The 20,004-nt window shown below is 38.8% G+C and overlaps 3 protein-coding genes across 3 annotated transcripts; 2 read left to right on the forward strand and 1 right to left on the reverse strand.

The window, feature by feature from the left end:
- Positions 1-111: 111 nt before the first annotated feature.
- On the forward strand, positions 112-7,403 carry kyat1 (kynurenine aminotransferase 1). The gene is made up of 13 exons (XM_084046871.1): positions 112-649; positions 751-809; positions 2,101-2,248; positions 2,367-2,516; positions 3,994-4,080; positions 4,214-4,339; positions 4,770-4,890; positions 5,259-5,335; positions 5,444-5,533; positions 5,698-5,884; positions 6,087-6,163; positions 6,641-6,727; positions 6,949-7,403. The coding sequence occupies exons 1-13, from the start codon at positions 584-586 to the stop codon at positions 7,006-7,008; spliced, it is 1,335 nt and encodes a 444-aa protein (XP_083902997.1). The 5' UTR covers positions 112-583; the 3' UTR covers positions 7,009-7,403.
- Positions 7,404-8,090: 687 nt separating this feature from the next.
- On the forward strand, positions 8,091-14,029 carry spout1 (SPOUT domain containing methyltransferase 1). Its single transcript, XM_084046872.1, has 12 exons — positions 8,091-8,175; positions 8,260-8,299; positions 8,752-8,880; positions 9,358-9,517; positions 10,016-10,105; positions 10,202-10,251; positions 10,357-10,487; positions 11,221-11,290; positions 11,796-11,894; positions 12,399-12,501; positions 12,703-12,850; positions 13,840-14,029. The coding sequence occupies exons 1-12, from the start codon at positions 8,128-8,130 to the stop codon at positions 13,897-13,899; spliced, it is 1,128 nt and encodes a 375-aa protein (XP_083902998.1). The 5' UTR covers positions 8,091-8,127; the 3' UTR covers positions 13,900-14,029.
- Positions 14,030-15,138: 1,109 nt separating this feature from the next.
- st6galnac6 (ST6 (alpha-N-acetyl-neuraminyl-2,3-beta-galactosyl-1,3)-N-acetylgalactosaminide alpha-2,6-sialyltransferase 6) lies at positions 15,139-19,117 on the reverse strand. The gene is made up of 4 exons (XM_084046794.1): positions 18,920-19,117; positions 18,345-18,757; positions 17,111-17,218; positions 15,139-16,566 (listed from the first exon to the last, which is right to left on the reverse strand). The coding sequence occupies exons 1-4, from the start codon at positions 19,100-19,102 to the stop codon at positions 16,380-16,382; spliced, it is 891 nt and encodes a 296-aa protein (XP_083902920.1). The 5' UTR covers positions 19,103-19,117; the 3' UTR covers positions 15,139-16,379.
- Between the last annotated feature and the right edge of the window lie 887 nt (positions 19,118-20,004).

The raw sequence follows: 20,004 nt of genomic DNA on the forward strand, positions 1-20,004 counted from the left end.
ATAATAATTTGAAAATGCTTACATATTTTTTCTCTGATATTTTTATGAAAGATGTGATATGGTTAACCCTGACAGGACAGGTACATCCCATTTTTTTTTAAATACAAAGTTTAATTATTATGAGGGTTGTTTTGCTTTGCTTTTTACTGAAATGTTTGAAATTACATTTATTTTGTTAAACTTGTTTTTTCCAAGTTATTCAATTTGTCCAGTGATCGACTGCAAGCTGTGATATTATGTCAAGAAAGACTATTTTGGTGGCAGCTTGGTTTCTATGTACTGCTCAGTGCTCAGATCCGGTCTCAAGCCCAGAGCCCGCCTACTACAGCCGGTCATCTCAGTTTATGACATACATGTAGATTCCGTATCCGTTCTAGACCGGATCTGCACCTTACAACGCATATTGATCCCTCTTCAAGCCCTTCATTTAGTCCACCCCGCCCACACAGGAAGTTAAACGTGAAACGAAAACCTCAAGGAGATCCAAAGTTCGGGGTTCGTCTTCAGTATTGTGTCAAGTTATGGGGACAAAGAGTCTACTTGTGTTTGGTTAAATCGGGCCATTGTTCTCCTCTTTACTGTTATGATAAAAGCGTCGGTAAATGTGGCTGTAATTTGTCAGAGACTTAATAAAATCGTTCCTCCTAAGGTGAGTAGAGCACTCCTGTTGTTTACTTGCTCCAGTTGGAAATGAAACACGGCCATGGTGAAGTGAAATATGACATTTCATATTTGTTGACATCTTTTCAGATAATTATGGCACGCCGATTGCATGCGCGCAGATTAGATGGTGTCGACAAAAACATATGGTAAGTGTTCAATATTGACGACGCAATGCAATGCGTGTATACCCCACAGTCTATGGTGTATACGTGAGTTTGCAGATTAGCAATAGTCGTTGAGCGACACAGTTGTACTACGAACTAAGTATCAGTCAAATACATTTACTTGGATTAGTGTTTGTCTGGAACTAGATGGAAACGTTTCATCTGGCCATTATCATGTCACCAACGTATTTGGGCCACCAAGGGTTTATAAATGTCTCCGTTGTTCTGTTCACAATCATCTGGGTCATTCCAGAATAATTGAGTCCTATGTCTCTTGGACTAAAATACAGACTCTACTCTACTCTGAGAATTAATAATTATTTTTTCAAGTGACAACCTTTTATGCAATTTATCACTTTATTCATATGAGATTAGTATCTTTTTTGTGCTTTTAACCTCAGGCAGTCTGTCATGATGTGAAGTGTCAGTGTCATCAATGAGTGTCACATGACATGAGCCAGTAAAGTAAAGTAAAGTGCTGTGCAACTAAACCGTAGCTTCACTGTCACATTAATGGGAAGGGAAGAGTCGAATTAAAATACAGTATTGCATTATGTAAACAAGATTTTTGTTTATTTTTTTTAATGACAACATCAGTAATGGTGTGCTTAATCCATATTTACACATTCAATTAAGGTGGTGGTTCTCAACCTGTGGGTCGGGACCCCCAGGAGGGTCCCCACATGATTTTGTGGGGGTCACCAGATGTCAACGTGACATTTGAGGACCGTTTTTAATACCGAAATGAAATGAAAAAAGACCATAAGTAATCAACAAACTACACAATTATACAAACTGGTCAAACTTTGGCTAAATTGTCAAATAATATAAGAAAGAGGCAAATATTTTGAAAATAGCTGATCTACAAGCTCACAACGCCTTGCGTTGGGAGGCGTTGAGAGCTTGTAGATCGGCTATTTTCACATTATCTGTGGGACCGAGTCAAACTAAATGTAATGCCTCAACTTCTACAATTCCCAGTGCTTGTCAGGGTGGGGATTTGGGTCCCCAGTTCAAATATGATTATTTTGGAGGGTCCCCAGTTCAAATATGATTTTGGGGGGTTACAGCCTGAAAAGGTTGAGAACCACTGAATTAAGGGACATAGGAAACCCCACACAGAACAATGCAGAACACTGGTACAATCTCAGTGACAGCCAGGTGATCCATCTGTGTAACACCTCATGAGGTAACTGACGTTGCCTGATCAAGGATGTCCCATTTGACAAATTGATTCCTCTGTCCTCGCATCTCAATTGTTTTATATTGACAGGGTTGAGTTCACACAATTGGCGGCTGACTACAAAGCTGTGAATCTAGGCCAGGGCTTTCCTGATTTCTCCCCTCCTGGTTACATCCAGGAGGCTTTCTGTAAAGCTGTGAGCGGAGGATCCTCAATGCACCAATATACCCGTGCTTTTGTACGTGAGAATATTATATACATCCATCACAAATAACTGAGAATCATATTGCTTTATTTATCATACCCTTGGCCTTTGTGTGTGTGAAAGTTGATAGAACGTTTCCATATTTCCTCAGGGCCATCCCGCTCTAGTAAAGATACTAGCTAAATTCTTTGGCAGGATTGTAGGATGTGAGATTGATCCTCTTGAGGACGTCCTTATCACAGTCGGAGCCTACCAGGCGCTCTTCTGTACGTTTCAAGCACTGGTCGATGAAGGGGATGAGGTAAGAAACTGAATTCAAGGCAGGTTTGTTCTTTAATATATATTGTAACAAAGGTGATTTGTTACAGAACTACAAAGTAGATAATAAAAGTAGATCAAAACAAAAGTGATGCCCCCCAAAAAGAAAAACAAATATTACTGATCAGTACCCTTTTATTATAACCTTATTACCTACTTGTATTACACACTGTTTTTGATATTGTAAGCATATTCTAGTGATATGCCACACTAACATGTCACTGCACATGTATGAGCATGTGACAAATACTATAGATAGCGAGGTGAAAGGGCAGACTGTAAATGAGTAATCTAATCTGTACAAATGGAACCAAATCGACCCTTACGGGTCCATTTGGTTCCATTTGTACACTCTCAGAGTAATGGGGAACTTTGAAATTAAAAAGTCTGAGACCCACTGATCTAATCGAAATGGAGAATAAGTGGTTTGTAGAGTTAGAGTCGTCATGGTAAGACAAATTGGAGACACAGGAGGTTCACAAGTTATTGAACTTAGCAAGTTGGCCGTTTTCTCTGCTAGTATTTTTATTATTTTGTTATGCATTGGAGATAATAATTTAGAAAAATGTCAAGAGAGTATCAACAATAGCAGGGACCTGGATATGGAGTAAATCTTAATTTAATATTATTTATTTATTTTTAAGAGGATGAGTATAAAAGGCAGCTACAGAAATTAGATTAGTTTTAAGAGTTCATTTTCTATACTGGGAGAAATATGCAACATTTGTTGAAGCAAGGGTTTCATTAAGTGATCGGTTGCAGGTTCCTTCCTTGACTGTAAATTTGAAAATGGATGTCTATTTTTTCACTGAGTAACGCCTAATGAATCATCTGATTCATCAGCTGAGTGATGAGGGAAGTGATACTGACTGTCAACAGTATTTGTCACTTGCTTTGGAGTTTTTGTTTGGCTAATTTAAGTGCATGAATGTAAAAATGTTACTGGCGCAGATCCAACCCTATTTGATTGAGGTGCAGGATAAAAATGTAACTGGAAAAAGGAGGAATATCCACACAGTGTATTTAATTAAATATTAAATTCACTTTATTTATTATACTTTGGTCACACAGATCATCGTACAAGTGGCCATGGGAATCTGAGCAGTAAGATAAACAAGGAAACAAGTAGACATCCAAAATAATGTCAGGTGCAGGGCAGAAGCAAAGAGAAATAGAATCCGCACACAGGGTCATTCTCCAAAAGGCTTTATATTTATTACCACCGCGTAGCGTGACGTTTTGAGCCTGGTGGCTCTTCCTCGTCGGAGGAATCTTATATGCTTAAATTATACACGTTGTACGCCGGTGTTGTGCAGTGAAAATAGACGATCTACAAGTTTAAAATGCATCACATTACAATGCGTTGTGAGCGAGTGGATCTGCTATTTTCATCCTTTGTGTCAGGCTTATGAAATATGCTAAACCTTTTTGTCCTCACATAAAACAAATCTGTGTTTTAGGTCATAATTATTGAACCGTTCTTTGACTGCTACCAGCCTATGGTGAAGATGGCTGGAGGAAAGGCTGTCTACGTACCTCTGAGGCCAGTGAGTGATCAGAAAACTTTCCTGTTTAAATATAGTAGTATATATTTAGTGATAGCTAGTTTCAAGTGTCTGCTAGCATCTCTGTTTGTTTCATGGATTTACAAACTGATTCATTTAGATTTTTTTCCCCCAGAGGGCGGGGTGCAGCGAGGTCCTTTCAAGTGGAGACTGGGTGCTTTCTGCTGAGGAGCTGGCCAGTAAATTCTCTTCACGCACAAAAGCCATCGTTATGAACACTCCAAACAACCCATTAGGCAAGGTGAGTTTCTGTTAGAAGTAGCATGTCACTTGCATTTCAGTTTTTTTCAGTTTTCAGTAGTGTGTGTGTGTGTGTGTGTGTGTGTGTGTGTGTGTGTGTGTGTGTGTGTGTGTGTGTGTGTGTGTGTGTGTGTGTGTGTGTGTGTGTGTGTGTGTGTGTGTGTGTGTGTGTGTGTGTGTGTGTGTGTGTGTGCGCGCGCGCGCGTGTGCTCCTGGGTGACAGCTGTCACCTCTCAGGATCTAGCATGGACAACACTAAATAGTATCACAGCCAAATCAACCCGGTGCATATAGTGTGTGTGTGTGTGTATGAGTGAGTGTCCAGCGCTACTCTCGCAAACTGCTGGATTGATCGCCACCAAATTCCTAGTGCACACTGCCAGTAGGCCATAGACCTCCACTAACGTTTTCTCTAACTACTTCATATGCAGGTTTACAAAACAGAAGAGCTCCAGGTGATTGCTGACCTCTGTATCAAGCACGACGTGGTGTGCATTAGTGATGAGGTTTATGAATGGCTGACCTATGATGGAGCCAAGCATGTCAAGATAGGTGAGATACATCTGCCATTCTTCAATAGATAAATGCAAACAAATATAACTGTAAAATAATTACATTTTACTAGATTTGGCATCGGTTTCATGTCATGTTGCAGTTATTCTAGGTGTATAAGGTTGAACTGTCAGATCATAATAATCTTTAAAGAACAACATTTTACTGCAAAAACCTCTGCCGCGGAGGTGTGAAAGCTGAAAAATATTTAGACGCAACTGGCAAAAAAGGTTCTAACATTTGCTTTTTAAATTGTATTTGTTGTTTTATTTGTTGTTGTTTAACTGAGTTTGCACTACAGTTCTACATCATTATTCCTAACTTCCTATTACCGTTTACCATAATTTGGTGTGATTGTGTCTGTGAAGCCAGCCTTCCTGGTATGTGGGAACGGACAGTCACTATTGGTAGTGCTGGAAAGACCTTCAGCGCTACAGGGTGGAAGGTAATATCCTGATATTTTTCAGAAATCCTTTTAGGCCATCTGATTTACCATACATTACTGCCTCATGTTGCTTATAACTTGTCTTATTTCCTTCTTCTTTGTTTTAAGGTTGGTTGGGCTATGGGTTCTGGGCATATCTTAAAACACCTGAAAACCATCCATCAAAACTCGGTTTACCACTGTGCAACAGCTGCTCAGGTTAAGAAATATTTTACATTTATTAGTACTGTATTGTGGCCAGAAACACCTATAAGTTTATGGCTTACAGTAAATTACAAGTACAACATATTGGTTCATTTATTGAAAGTCTGTCCGTTGAGCTCCTCTCTTTTGTTCCCTTCCTTCATTCCTCCATTCAACAGGAAGCAGTCGCCGTTGGTTTCCAAAGAGAATATGAGACCTTTGGGACTCCAGAGAGCTACTTCCTGCAGTTACCTGAGCAACTGCATCACAAGAGGAAGAAACTTGCCAAATGTCTGGAGAGTGTTGGCTTGCAGCCCATAATGCCAGAGGGAGGCTATTTCATGATAGCAGACATATCCTCTGTCAGTGAGTATTGACTGTTGCAAGGAATTATATCAATTGTTACCACTATGTTTAATTAGGTGTTAGCATATAATCAGATTATTTGTGCAGTGTTTAATTTTTATTTTAAAAATGGTTAAATCTCTTGAAAAGGTCAACCTATTTCAATGTGTTCTATCTATAAAGTATAGTTTTCTGTTCTTTTGTTTTATTTTATTTTCAACAGAATCTGACGTGGATGACTCAGTCAATCTGGATGAACCTTGTGACTACAGATTTGTTAAGTGGCTAATTAAAAACAAGGTAAGAAAAGATAAAATTTTTACTATACTGACATTTCAAAGATGTTATAATTTTTCATTTGAACAGTATAATTGAACAAAAGGGTTGGTATAGTGCTATCTTATTCAGGATTTCTAATGTGTAGATCAACAGTAGTATTGCGGCTGTACCGTGTTTGACCATTTATTCTCCACAACATGTTAAGGTTACCACAGTTCCCAGCAAACTATTAACTAAACGTTGATCATGCCCACCACCTACTACCAGTGCAGTGCCCAATCTGTCAATAAAGTGTGCAATACCTTATGTCAATAATAATAAAAAACGCAAGACTTGGCATAACTCACATATGGCTCCTACAAGTAGTGTGTAGAATATCTACTGTAGGCTAATGCACATAGAACCGCTATAGTAATGCATATAGAACAGTGTTCGGTTTTCCAAACTGTAAGTTTATTCCTTGTTTAATTCTGACTTTTTATTGTGTTGTTTTGTCAGGGTTTGGCGACAATCCCTGTATCAGCATTCTACAGCTCTGAGCACCGTAAAGACTTTGAGAACTATATACGATTCTGCTTCGTCAAGGTAACATACTTAATACGAGAATAGGGTCAGGTGATTCTATTGGTATTTTCTGATTATTTGACATTTATTCTTCTTTCGTGTATCGTAGTCATATGTCCAGCTCAGTGTCACAAAGCCACGCTCTCCTGACATTTCTTGATCTTTATAGATCTGCTATTTTTGTTGCGGGACTCTCAAGCGCAACCAAGTATAACTCAGCCTTTACTCTCTCTTAATTAAAGGAGGACTCAACACTGAATGCAGCAGAAGACATCTTGAGAAAGTGGAGTGAAGGAAAGTGAAAGAACCGTCTGTGACAGCCATCCGTCCAACTATGTCGACTCAGTCTGTCCCAGATACTCTACTTGAAGTATCTATGATGCAATTTCTCCATGTTGAACAATAAAGCCATATAGTATGTTATCTTGTGTTATCTTATTTTGTGATATTACAGTAACATACTGTAACACACCCTTGTCAAGCACCTTGTCCTTTGTTTTATTTTCGTGACATCTCTGATAGTCTCTCTGCAACTCGTAATGGAAATGTTTCTGTGATCGCTCCTGTACACATCAGTACAAATAGATGCAAGTATTTTTGTCAGTAAGTTTCCACTAGAATATTGTTCTCTAACTGTCACTAATTTGTACTGAAATTCAGTTTTTCATATAAAAAAGGATTGTCTAAAATATGCTAATTTATTGATTTTGCGTCTTGATTATGAAGTAAGTTGGAGCTATGGTTGATTTAAATCACCTGCACTGATATTGATTTAAATGTGGGGCAAGTTATATTGCACCAATGGCACATATATTAAAGTCAGAATTTTGGAGCTCTGGTGTTGTTTTTTTAATGGAAAGTATAATGTTAATTATTAACTTACATCTAAAGACAATTTTACTGTCTTTAGATTGGAATGGGATTGTTTATTCATTTGTTTTGCCTATTTGTGCTGGTACTGCTAGTCACTATACCATCGTTAAATATCCATATAATGCCAGTCATGATATTATTTATATTGCATTTTTAAGATCAATCTACCCTAGTACCACCATATGGTACTGTGAGTGTGTTTTCATACACATCAAACACATTAGAACATTGTGGGTTTGCCTGTCAGTGTATGCACCTTTTTCCCTATGGAGAGAAATGTAATACAAGATTCCACCACATTTTCCCTTCTGTACTATGCCTGCTGCACCTTATAAGTTGCAAGCATGGAGGTATGAAGGAAAGTGTGTAGGCATACTAGGCAATGGTGTAAGACCGAACACTACAAACGATGGGCAGTACATAAGAAACAACAGTGGGGGGCAGCAGTAAGCCAACGGGCGTCTCGAATAGTCAGCCGGAAGCGAGTGTGAACACTGTAGAAGAAGTAACGCGGAAGTAAATAAAGTTCACGTGGTGAAGTTGCAAGGATGTCTGACGACAGTGCAGCGAAGAAAATAAAACTGGAGAGTTCACAGGTATTAAAACAATAACGACTTCCAGTATGTTTTAGTGTAATACTAATGTGTTCATATTCATATTGCATGCTTACATTTTTACAGCGTGAGGAGCATGTGGACTGGAGGAAATGGAAAGGAGAACGTGAGTATCATCTGTGTCAACAGTATTATTATAACCAGTGGTGGAAAAAGTACTCACATTTCATTACTAAATTAAAAGTATCAATACTGCAATGAAAAAATACTCTTACAAGTAAAAGTCCCCAATTTAAATATGATTATTTTGGGGGTGATTTAGGGGAGGGAAATACAGACGTCCTGTGTGTTAGCTAATCTGAGAGTCTGGAATCACCTTAATCATTAAAGATGCCAATATTGACCTTCCTTCTATGACCTGGAAAACACTATTATACTGCATACAACAGGTCACTTAAGCCAAAATGTATGACACTTGTATATGAGGTTATATGGGTCAAGAGGAAGGGGCATTAGACATTTGTTATATAGCAGAGCACACAAAAGCAAGTTAATGAGTTTTTTTAAATATACTGTCACACATCTTATTTACTATACATATTTATCCTGAACTGACAGGGAAGGAGGTTAAGAAACAGTGGAAAGAGTCCAAGCTGATTAAACAGTTGGAGAAGCAGAAGGCACAAGACTCGGATTCCAAGGAGGAGGCAGCAAATGAACATGACCACAACAGACCAAGTAGCAAAGGTAACCTCACCTTCTGCTGCACAATTGGTGTCTGAACTTAAGGCTGCTAAGTGATGTCTCCCCTGCACAAGAGATTGTAATTCTACAACTGCTGCTATCATATTGGCTACAAATGTTTCTCTACCGGCACAAGAAGCATTTCTGCCTCATTTTATTACAATTCTAATCATGCACCAGTTGTATATCATTTTATTTTGAATGATACCTTTTTATCTTCCATGTTCTTATTGAAACTGGCAAATGTTTGGAGCTTATACAAGAAAGAATTACACCCACTCTTTTAAGCTTGTAAACTTGTGATCTGACAGTGAAGTTGAATCTGAATTACCCTGTAGCCATCAACTCAGAATGGAGATGAAAGTTGGTACCAGGCTGCTACAGAATCAGTTGCTTGAATCTGTGTCTATCACTATGTCAGTGTACATAAATAATAATAAATATGATATAATGAATAATACTGTGATTTACATCTCTTAGGTCGGCCATACACAGTGAGTGTGGCGCTGCCAGGTTCTGTCCTGGATAACGCACAATCCACAGAGCTCCGTACGTACCTGGCTGGACAGATAGCCAGAGCCTGTTCTGTCTTCTGTGTGGATGAAATCATCATATTTGATGAAGACGGAGAAGATGTTAAGTAAGTCATCATCTACTGCGGTTCTCAACTGGGACCAGCGGGTGGAACCAGAGTGCTTCAGTTTGTTGCCATCTAATCAGGAACTCTTTTAGACCTGTCAAATTAAACTACTCGGGAGGATGCAAATATGGAATACATGCCACACCCTATTATGCCTTACCCGTTATACCCGTTGTCAGAGTACCCGTTGTAACCGTCTCTGTCTGCCTGTGTCCCTTTTATGTCTATACATGGAGATCTGACTATATCTGTCTGTCCTTGTCCCTTTTATAGAACAGCTGCGTATAGGTAATTTCTTACACGAACGTGTTCTCTTTCAGCCTTTCAGCATCAGAGGATAACCACTTCAGCCCTATATACTTAGTCATGGGACGAATAGTGAATTGTTTGTAGAAATTTTGGAAAATGTTTTCGCCATTGATGACATGCCCAAAACAGGCTAAGAGTAGACAATGTAAAGCTAACAGAATCACTATGTATTTGGTTGTTGTCTTGCAGAAGTGTAGAAGGTGAATTCACAGGTGTTAGGAAGAAAGGACAAGCCTGCATCCAGCTTGCCAGAATACTTCAGTACCTAGAATGTCCACAGTAAGTAGTGACATTTTACATAATGATCAAGATTATGACCATTATGAGATTTTGATGGCTTAACCTTTTTTTGTTTTGTTTTATCCCCCCCAACAGGTATCTTCGGAAGTGGTTCTTCCCCAAGCATCAAGATTTACAATATGCTGGTAAAATTAGTTATCCCTAATTATTGATTTTTAAATATGTAATTTCTTGTGAATAATTTCTCTCACTATAGTACGTATTTGTGTTGTTTTTGTTTATGTTTTCAGGCTTATGTAACCCATTGGACAGTCCACATCATATGAGAATAGATGAAGAAGCAGAGTATCGAGAGGGGATCGTTCTCGACAGGCCGACAAAACCAGGCAAAGGTTCCTTAGTCAACTGTGGAATGAGGAAGGTAAGCAGGTGTAGTTTAGAGGTGGAACCATTTGTACATAGTTAATGACAATTTTGAACAAGGGTATCTTGGGCTTTGATTAGTGAATATAAGCCTGATGAGAGAGAATTACGCATGAAACACACAGGGCGCGCAAGCATGCGTACACAGCTTTTATCCGCTCCCACGTTCATTAATGTCCGGACGCAGATTCTCTCACTCAAGGTGGAGAAAACAGTTTTTACGTGTGCATTATCATTGAAACGCACTGACCAGACGTCTGCTGTGGCCAAGTTTGGCAAGAACCGTCGCGCACAAACCTCCTTGCACAATAAAGAGCGTGAGCAACGCTTTTCTTGGTGGGTTAGACTCACAAGTCAGTATCTAAAAGCTTCGCAACTAGGACAATCTCCCAGCTTCTGTTACTTAAACTGGTTTGGTTTCCAAAGTAGCGGCATAGGTTTGTTAGCGGCCGTTCTAGCAACTACCTTCCACCATACCTAGGTGAAGATCTCAGATTGTCGTCTTGGCAACGTAACACGAGACTAAGTGAATATAAGTCTAACCATATTCTCCTCGGGTAGTCACACTCAATGCTGTGAAGAGATGATGATCTGTTGCATGACTATGTGTATGTTTTTGTTGTATTTTTGTTGTCTGTTTTTTCTTTGTTTTGTTTTTACACTTTTTTAATTTCGTTGTACTTGTGACAATGACAATAAAGCTACTACTACTACTACTTCTACTCCTCCAGGATGTGCAGATTGATAAACAGCTGCAGTCTGGGCTGAGAGTTACAGTGCGCCTCACAAAGACAGAGAACGGTATGTCTTCTCCACTAGAACATAGTTAGTGCCATGGCTTTTTGAGAATGTTTTGAGTAGGTTGTCATAGTGCTCATCACATACCACAATAATGTTGTTATTGTTGGTATTTGTCACTGTACATTTCGTCACTTTCGGGCAGAAACCTTGTATCTAACTATTTGATCTTTTAATCATTATTATTTTTTATTTTGATCTTTTAATCCATTTTTATTTTTTATTTTCTTTGCCAAAATAGCTGATAGAGTTGCTATTTCTGTTAGTTTTGAACATTTGTGAAAATTACTGCCTACAATTACATGCCCGAAATAGGGAGACCAGGTTGAACGTGCTTATTTTGTGACTGGGATCGGAACACAGGTTATTTTTTCCATTTTCCAAAGTAACGATTTTGGACATACAAGGTTTCTGCCCCTCGTACTCGACAGTGACGATTTGCACACAGTAGTGAAATTTGTCATGTGTGGACACTGGACACTTAAGTATGTGTGTATATTTCTTTCAGAGAGCAAACTACATAAAGGTGTGGTGGTGGCACCTCATGTACCCAGGACGGAAGGCGGTCTGTACTGGGGTTATAACGTCCGCCTGGCATCCTCTCTCAGTAGGTTCTTCATATGAATGCAGCCGTTATGTAATGTCAGCCATTCTTCTAGGGCTGGGCCATTATGGATTACAAATAAATATCACTATCTACTTGGGTATGGAAAAGCACATATTGTTCATCACATGCATGGTTTGACACAATTACAGATGATACATTATATATATTGATATAGCCCAGCCCTAGCACTCTTTGAAAATATCACCAGCACTCACTTGGTCCTTATAGTATGTCTTATTTATTGAAGCCTCAGCAGCAGATCACATGTCCTATAAGGATCAAGTGAGTGCTGGTGATCTTTTCAAAGATACTGTTTCTGCCAGAACTGTGCACCTGATAAACGAGTGCTCGCATTCTCTTTTTCCAGCCCTAGCACTCACCATGAACTTCTATGATCAGCTTAAAATAGTTTTTCAGAGTAAGCATGACATCATGGGTTTGTTGTGGGATTTAATCCTGCTGAAATGACATCACCCTTTTGTTCTGTCCTTGTGTCAATTTCAGGTGATGTGTTCACAGAAGGTCCATATGAAGATGGATACGATATGACAATTGGCACCTCAGAAAGAGGCAGCCACATTGACCATACAACACTCTCACCATTCAAGTAAGAGGATAACAGCCCACTAAATAGAGCTTTATTTTATCTATCCCTATTTTGGGCAGATAATTATATTGTAAAAACAGAAATGTTCACAAATAGCAAAAATAGTAGATCTGCATACACCCAATGCATCATATAGGATTGAATTGCCTAACATATTTCTCTTACACGCTTCTAAGCTATTATAATTGTTCACTTTTGCAGACATCTGTTGGTAGTGTTTGGAGGACTACAGGGACTGGAGACCAGTCTAGATGCTGACCAGAAACTGAATGTGACCGACCCCGCCGTTCTGTTTGACCATTATCTCAACACCTGTCCTGCACAGGGTAGTAGAACCATTCGCACAGAGGTGAGCCTGAACTTCACAGGGTTGTAGAACCATACACCGGTGCGGTGATGACGATAGAAAGTTGTAGAAACTATGCTGGAAGAGGAAAGCCTGTTGGCCACTCAAATTATGTGGAACATCATTGATTCATTGTATCCCAGGGAATGTCATGTCTAGTATGCATATTAATGTACAGGGTCCCCACGGTCATGAAATTCCTGGAAATATTTTGAAATTAAAAAAGAAATAATCCAGTACTGGAAAAGGTTTGGAATTGATCAAACTTCATCAAAGGTCCTGGAATTTATCAAGGGTCCTGGAAAAATATTTGGCTATGCATTGTTTTTGGCTATTGATTTTTTTTAATACAAAACCTTTTCATAAACATGTATAACATTACTCGAAATATGTAACATAAGTCGTTTTTCGCCAAACAGGCTGTGTAACACCCCATCCGCACTGCCAGCGATGCGACGCGAGCGGGCGATGAAATCTCATTAAAATACATGTTTTTGAATGAGACCGTCCTGACCTACCGCAAGCGACAACGAACCGTGCAACGACGTCGTCCACCCCTCCTATTTCCGCTCGCAGGCTCTATTTGAGCGAGGTTTCGCGGCTGTGCCCCACCCCCAAACACTTTTTATTGTTTTTTATTTATTTATTTTGCTACACTGCCTATCTTTGGGCATTGTACATAGGAGTAAGAGACACATTATTGCGCTGAATGATTGTTATATAGGCCTGGAAATTGGGCTAAATATTCTGGAAAAGTTTTGGAAAAGTTTTGGAAATTCATTGCTAAAAATGTGTGGGGACCCTGAATGTATGACAGTCCTGTATGGTTTATCTAATATAAATACACAAACCTGACCCCATGGTCAGGTTTGTGTCGGTGACGGTGTCCTGAACTACACACCATAAACAGCTGACTGGATGTTGCCACAGATTTTACAAGTCTCATGGCAATAGCACACATACCATCTATACATTTTTCTCTTTTTCCATAGGAGGCCATCTTGATTTCCATGGCAGGTCTGAGACAGAAGATCACAGCTGCTTTCAGATGAAGACGTTCAACAGAACTGTTGATGGAATCATTAAACACAAATTTGACATGTTTTCTAACTGGGACCTGACATGAATTTATATCCATATGTCTTATGTATATTTGTATGTACATTAAAGTGTTTAAAACAACCTTCCTTGGATCATCGTTACAAATCTCTTGTGAAGCTAGATATCCTGTATGCTACATTTCAATGCATCTAAATGTTCTCTGTATTTTGTGTCTATTGAATAAAATATTATTTGATCTATGGGCCAAAATGTATGACAGATGAAGGCAACAAAGATGTATGTTTGTGGTACCACCAATACCAAAGGGTAATACATGAAACCCTCCATGTGCACAGTATATTAAAAAAATAATTTAAAGCTACGATAAGTCTTCTCTCTCCTCACGAGATGCAATTGCAACCATGTCCGAAGTACAATAAAGATGGTGGCACATCTAGTATCCAATCCGTTTGCAGTCTTCAAAATATTGTCAACCAGTAACCCGTATCAATTCCTGAAACCAGAGTGTAAAGAATAGTGAGACTATCTACCCCCGTTTCAGATGCTAATGACTTTGTAATGACATACTCTACCATACAGTTTGGTTAAAATAACATTTCACTCATTAAATTAAGTCTTGGGTTGTAGCTTTTAAACTTTGATAAAAAATATCAAATAGAGAAAATGTGAATACATCTGTTGGATTCCAATGGTTATGGTAACAAAAATGGATTTGGACACTCATTCCATTGACTCAAACAAAAAATGTTCAAACGTTACATTTTAAAGAATTATGTAAAAATCAGAAGGGGAAACAAGGAGGAAGGAGTTACAGGGGTCCAAAATATAGGGTGAAAGAGTGAGAATAACAGTGTGATGAGCTGTGCTCACTTCCAGGGAGTCCACTAATAATGTTGAACATGCAGCCCCCCCCACCAACGGCAACAATACATAACTTTAGCTCAGTACATTTCTCTTGTATTGATTGAATTCAGCCTGCATGCAAGATTTCTAGTTTTTTTTATGAAAAACAAAAATAATCATCTAGACTCCTTCACAAAGCTTACATGTAGTAATTCTCTTTGATTAAGAAGTCTCTTCATCGCCCATTCACACTGAGCTCCAAAAATCTTAAGTTTTTATTTTACCTTTGACACCACTTTTCTGTCAAATTAAACAGCAACAATATAGTTTGAAGTGAGCACATACAATTTGAGCGTATTTTGTCAGCAGATGCATTTAAGCCTTACATGAACATACGTACCTTGAAAAGATTGGTATTAGTGTGCACCTCACTACATTAGTCATTTTAATCTGTTCAAATGCAACATGTACCGTAAACTTATAACCTGTTCCTGTTCATACAATATGGATAGAAATGCCATCAAACTGAAGAATATGCAATCATAGATACTATAATTTTAAAGTCAAAGTTTTGAGATTCAAAAGAATGTCTGTGGAGCTCCTTTGTATATTATGTTCTGTAATTTCAACTGTCACCAATCGATAGATGCTAATCCCTCTTGCCAGTATTCTCCTGTACCTAGTAGATAATAATCTGTTTATCCAATAGTGTTGCTCAAGAAGATCGAATGGGATGAAATATGTAGGTAATTTTATAGGTCACTTAGATTCGGTCAAACCGTGGCTGATACAATCCCCCTCAACATGGGAATTATGTGTACATTTTGAGGACATTTCTTAACAAAGCAATTATAAACATGTAAAAATACCTCTTTAAATTCTTTTTTTCCCTATTTACAATAACACTTGTCAGTTGGGTGCCACATTTCCATGTGGGATACAGTTAGCCTGGTTCCAGACGAATCTGCAATTGCAAAAAAAATGGCCCTCGGCAGATTAGGTCTGGCCCCTCTCAATAGAGATTGGATTTATCTCCCTCCGAAGTTTTGAGGGACCAATCAGGGCCCAGTATGCAAATATGGGGCGGGTTTACCACCAGAGGCATCGGAAATGCAGGTCCCACACAGAGATCCCAGACTAATATCTACGCAGTGATATTAGTCTGGCCATGCCAGGCTAGGATACGGTGACTATTTCAGGAATCTAAAGAAAATTCCGAATTCTTTGTATCACTTTGAAAAAGAAAACATTTTTATAGATCTCTCATTGCTCACTTGTTCCAGTAATACATGTTTTCACAACCTCCTTCATGGGATGACTTCCATCCAAAGATGGAGCACTCACAGAAAGGTTATGCCTGATTTGTACTTGGTTGCGCAGCATATTGCACATCCAAAAATTGTGGATCTACAAGCTCAGAATGGGCCAAATCACGACACGTTGTGAGCTTGTAGATCTGCTATTTTTGGTGTGCAACAACAGCGTACAACTAAAGATAAATCAGGCTTTTACTGTACTGTATATGAAATCTCTTATGCATTTATGTGAAAAGGATCGAGACTCTGGATAGAGAAGCTATGATGTTGGAGCAGTTACTCTCTTCAGTTCTGGCTTCAAACATGTCTTTTCACCAGGTGGGATGAGTGAATGTGATATTATACAGCTTTGCCCAGCGTGCAAACACATGCTTCTCTGTTATAAAGCGATGATGGTTCCCTCTCCGACCTCTCTCGTGTTGGAGGTATGTCACACATTCATCGGGTCCCCTGGGCTTATAGTAGTGATACGGAATTTTCTTGGATCCTTGTTTCCTCCTAAAGAAGAAATGATATTAAATCTATTGCTTAAAACACACTCCAGGAAAAGCAGCCAATTTATGCAAAGCAAATGTCCTTACATATGTAAATAGGTGAAATCTTTCTCATTGTAATTTTGTGTTTCCAATACTGGGTTAAACATAGACAGGCTGGTTTTACACAAGTTAGGTGGTGTAAGTCAAAAACAAAAAGTTGTTTGTTTAAAGTTAAAGCTCTTTAAAAAAAAAAAAATAGTAATCATTGCTATAGTATAGAGTGTGTGTTTGTTCAGTAACATGCCCCCCCCCCCCCCTTACAGCACCTTTAATGTTTTCCCCAGATGTTCTACGATTGATTTTCAGAAATAATTTGACATCAAATTTGATGAACAATGCTTCAATCTCATTACACACAATTGGCTACTGGTTTCACATTGGGAAATTGAAATTGAATAACTAATCGTTCAGTGTCTGCTAATGTCGGCATACATTTGTCTACTTTTGTGATGTATAATGAGTGTCTAAAAGTAGTATATCTATAATTTTTCATATGCTATACGTACCCACAGTGATTTGGTGGAACCATTCCATAGACTTTGATGTTGTCACAAATCTCAATGGCTATCACCATAGTGAACCAGCCTGTGCTCAACCACGACTGAGACTTTTGCCTGTGAGAAACAAATGTAATAATAAATGTAAATTCAGAGACCTTTGGAAGTTGCAATTCTTAAAATAAGCGTTAAATAGCTCTAGTCTGATAGTAAGCATTGCTATAGTGTTTTTTCAGTAATAAAGCTCTCCCTGTCTCTTGGGCATTTTAGTAAACAGAAAATATTTGTTTTCAGGTCAGTATACCAATTGTATCCAATCAGGAGAGAGAACTCATACAGGATACAGGATAAACAAGTGGAATTGGAAGAGATGACACAAAAAAAGAGCAGACTAGGAACTGGAACACTATGACATTGAAGCTGATAAAGGGGTTCTTTCTCCTGATTCGGTGAAATTGGCAACCCCCCTTTAAATGTATTGTCTGCTAGATACAGGGAGACCCTAGTCTCGCGTAGCCAGACAACTATTCCACAATCTCCGAATGCTATATAGAGTCTGGAACTACACCTCCCGAAATCCGAGAGAGGAAACTGACACTTCCGTTCACGAAAATATATTTGAAAATACCTTTACATTTGAATTTTGAATTTCCATTTCTGCAAAGCAGCAAGCTACATATACTTAGATGATTTTGTTTTATATTAGGATAAATTTGCGTGACTGTAAAGACGAAACGGAAGTGGGGAGGAGGCTTCATATCCGCTTTATATTTTAAAATAATAGGGGGCAGCCAAATCTCAGTGTGATTGGAACTTTAAATTTTATTTACATTAACCACTTGAACCCTAGCATCCCTATTCTGGGGGGAACTTTTGCCCGAAATAGACGATCTACAGATTCTAAAAGGTCAAGCTCCTCAAGCAACAAAGCGCTGCGGTGCCTTGTGAGCTCGTAGAAAAGCTAGTCCTTGGCCTGAAAAACGTTGAAGACCCCTGCTCTATAGCAATGATTACTATCTGAATATAGGCCAGATTCCCAACTAGGCCCCCATCTGTTTTTGCTCTACAAAAATATCTTCACCGAAAATCTACAAGCTCACAATGTGTCGCATTGCAATGCTTGTAGATTTTCACTGAATGTTAGACCCAGAATAGGGATGACAGGGTGCAAGTGCTTAACGTAACAATAAGAAATATGTTTTGAATAATTATAGTCACCCATTCTTCCTTGAAATGTACCCACCTATCTCGTCCAGTCTCCTTCTGAAACAGACTATCAAATTTGCGCATCTTGTTTGGTACGATTGTGAAACAAGAGAGGTTACTGTAGGTCATGCTGACTCTCTGTATCAATCTATACAGGGTTCCCTTAGCATCTTTTCCAATCTTGGTGGGGGGTCCCCAGAAGATGATGATAGGATCACTGCCTGTATGGTTTAGGAACTCGGATGGCCTCCGAACGACCCTGAACACACTGGAATGGGCCACCACCCTCAAAGAAGTCCGATTCCCTACATCAGGCTCGTGTCCCGTAGAAGGAGCATCGTTCATACGGATCACACATTCAGTTTGGTCAATGGCTTTTCCTGCCTTGGAACCCAGGACATGGCTGGAGCTCGTCACCAGTGCGCAGTGATGACAATGCAGGGTCATACTCTGGAGAAGAAATATAAAATTGCTATTTTATGGTTCCCAACATCACACCAACAAATCAACACAATAAAAGACACAATTAATCATACTGTGTTTAGTGATATTCATAATTCACTTGCTACATGTTTATACAGTACACATACAGTTCTATGTGTTCTGCAATACCTTGTTTCCATGAACAGACACATAACCAGCTTTTCCAGCCCATTTCTTCAGGTCAGTGACCTTTAAAGAATGATGGTTTGTAGAAACACGGAACGGACCGTATGCCATGATGTCATTTCTACTGTTTGAGCTGTAGAGGATGAGGAGGGTTGTCAGGAGGAAGATGGCTCCAAATATCACCATCCTCTTGCTCTGTCCTTGCTGTGTAATAATAATAATAATTAATACTCTTATAATGATAATAGTTGTAATAGTGTCGTCATTAACTAATATTATCAGGGTAGCCTTACCTACACAAATGAATTACATCAATTGTATTATATAAGTGCAGTGGTTCTCAAAGTGGGGTCCGGAGACCCCCAGGGGTCCTTGAAGGGGTTCCAGTGGGTCCCCAGCTAAATGATTAATAGTTATAAACCAAATGGACCCTTACGTGTCTGTCACTCACAGAGAGTGTAAAAAATTGAACCAACTGGACCGCAGGTTCCATTTGTACACTCTCAGAGTTAAATTGTGTAGATTGAGGTCCCAGTGATAGAATTTGGGGATTGTGGCGTTACCAGTTATGCATAGCCTAATCCAACTGGGGGCCTTGCATTTAAACAGTGGTGTAAAGTAACTAAGTACATTTACTCAAGTACTGTACTTGAGTACAATTTTGAGGTATTTTCACTTTACTGGAGTATTTCTAATTTTCAATACTTTTACTTCAACTCAACTACATCTCAGAGGCAAATATTATACTTTTACTCCACTACAATTATTTGAGAACTTTAGTGACTAGTTACTTGGTAGATTGAGATTATTATTACAAAACATTACCCACTTCAGCCCTATATACATTTCGGCCATTTGAAAATATCCGATCTACAAGCTCACAATGCATCGCATCTGCTATTTTCAAAAGATTTGTATACATTTTAAAACTTGTGAAATGGGACATTCTGCATGATGAGTATACTTTTGGCACTTTAAGTACATTTTGATACCAATACTTTTGTACTTTTACTCAAGTCAATTTTAATTACCAGACTTTTACTTGTAACAGAGTATTTCTACATTGCTGTATTGATACTTTTACTTAA

This window comes from Gymnoscopelus microlampas (assembly GCF_963454915.1).
Source record: "Gymnoscopelus microlampas genome assembly, chromosome: 21".
Classification (NCBI taxonomy): Eukaryota; Metazoa; Chordata; class Actinopteri; order Myctophiformes; family Myctophidae; genus Gymnoscopelus; species Gymnoscopelus microlampas.

What these genes read in the sequence shown, in the direction of transcription:
- kyat1 (XM_084046871.1), top strand. Translation starts at nt 584, where the DNA reads ATGATAAAAGCGTCGGTAAATGTGGCTGTAATTTGTCAGAGACTTAAT. An exon ending in TGGTCGATGAAGGGGATGAG is followed by an intron (nt 2,517 to 3,993) that starts GTAAGAAACTGA and finishes TCTGTGTTTTAG; the next exon opens with GTCATAATTATTGAACCGTT. An exon ending in ACTGTGCAACAGCTGCTCAG is followed by an intron (nt 5,534 to 5,697) that starts GTTAAGAAATAT and finishes TCCATTCAACAG; the next exon opens with GAAGCAGTCGCCGTTGGTTT.
- spout1 (XM_084046872.1), top strand. Translation starts at nt 8,128, where the DNA reads ATGTCTGACGACAGTGCAGCGAAGAAAATAAAACTGGAGAGTTCACAG. An exon ending in TAAAACTGGAGAGTTCACAG is followed by an intron (nt 8,176 to 8,259) that starts GTATTAAAACAA and finishes ACATTTTTACAG; the next exon opens with CGTGAGGAGCATGTGGACTG. An exon ending in TCAAGATTTACAATATGCTG is followed by an intron (nt 10,252 to 10,356) that starts GTAAAATTAGTT and finishes TTATGTTTTCAG; the next exon opens with GCTTATGTAACCCATTGGAC.
- st6galnac6 (XM_084046794.1), bottom strand. Translation starts at nt 19,102, where the DNA reads ATGGTGATATTTGGAGCCATCTTCCTCCTGACAACCCTCCTCATCCTC. An exon ending in AAGGAGACTGGACGAGATAG is followed by an intron (nt 17,219 to 18,344) that starts GTGGGTACATTT and finishes TGTTTCTCACAG; the next exon opens with GCAAAAGTCTCAGTCGTGGT. An exon ending in GTTCCACCAAATCACTGTGG is followed by an intron (nt 16,567 to 17,110) that starts GTACGTATAGCA and finishes TTTCTTCTTTAG; the next exon opens with GAGGAAACAAGGATCCAAGA.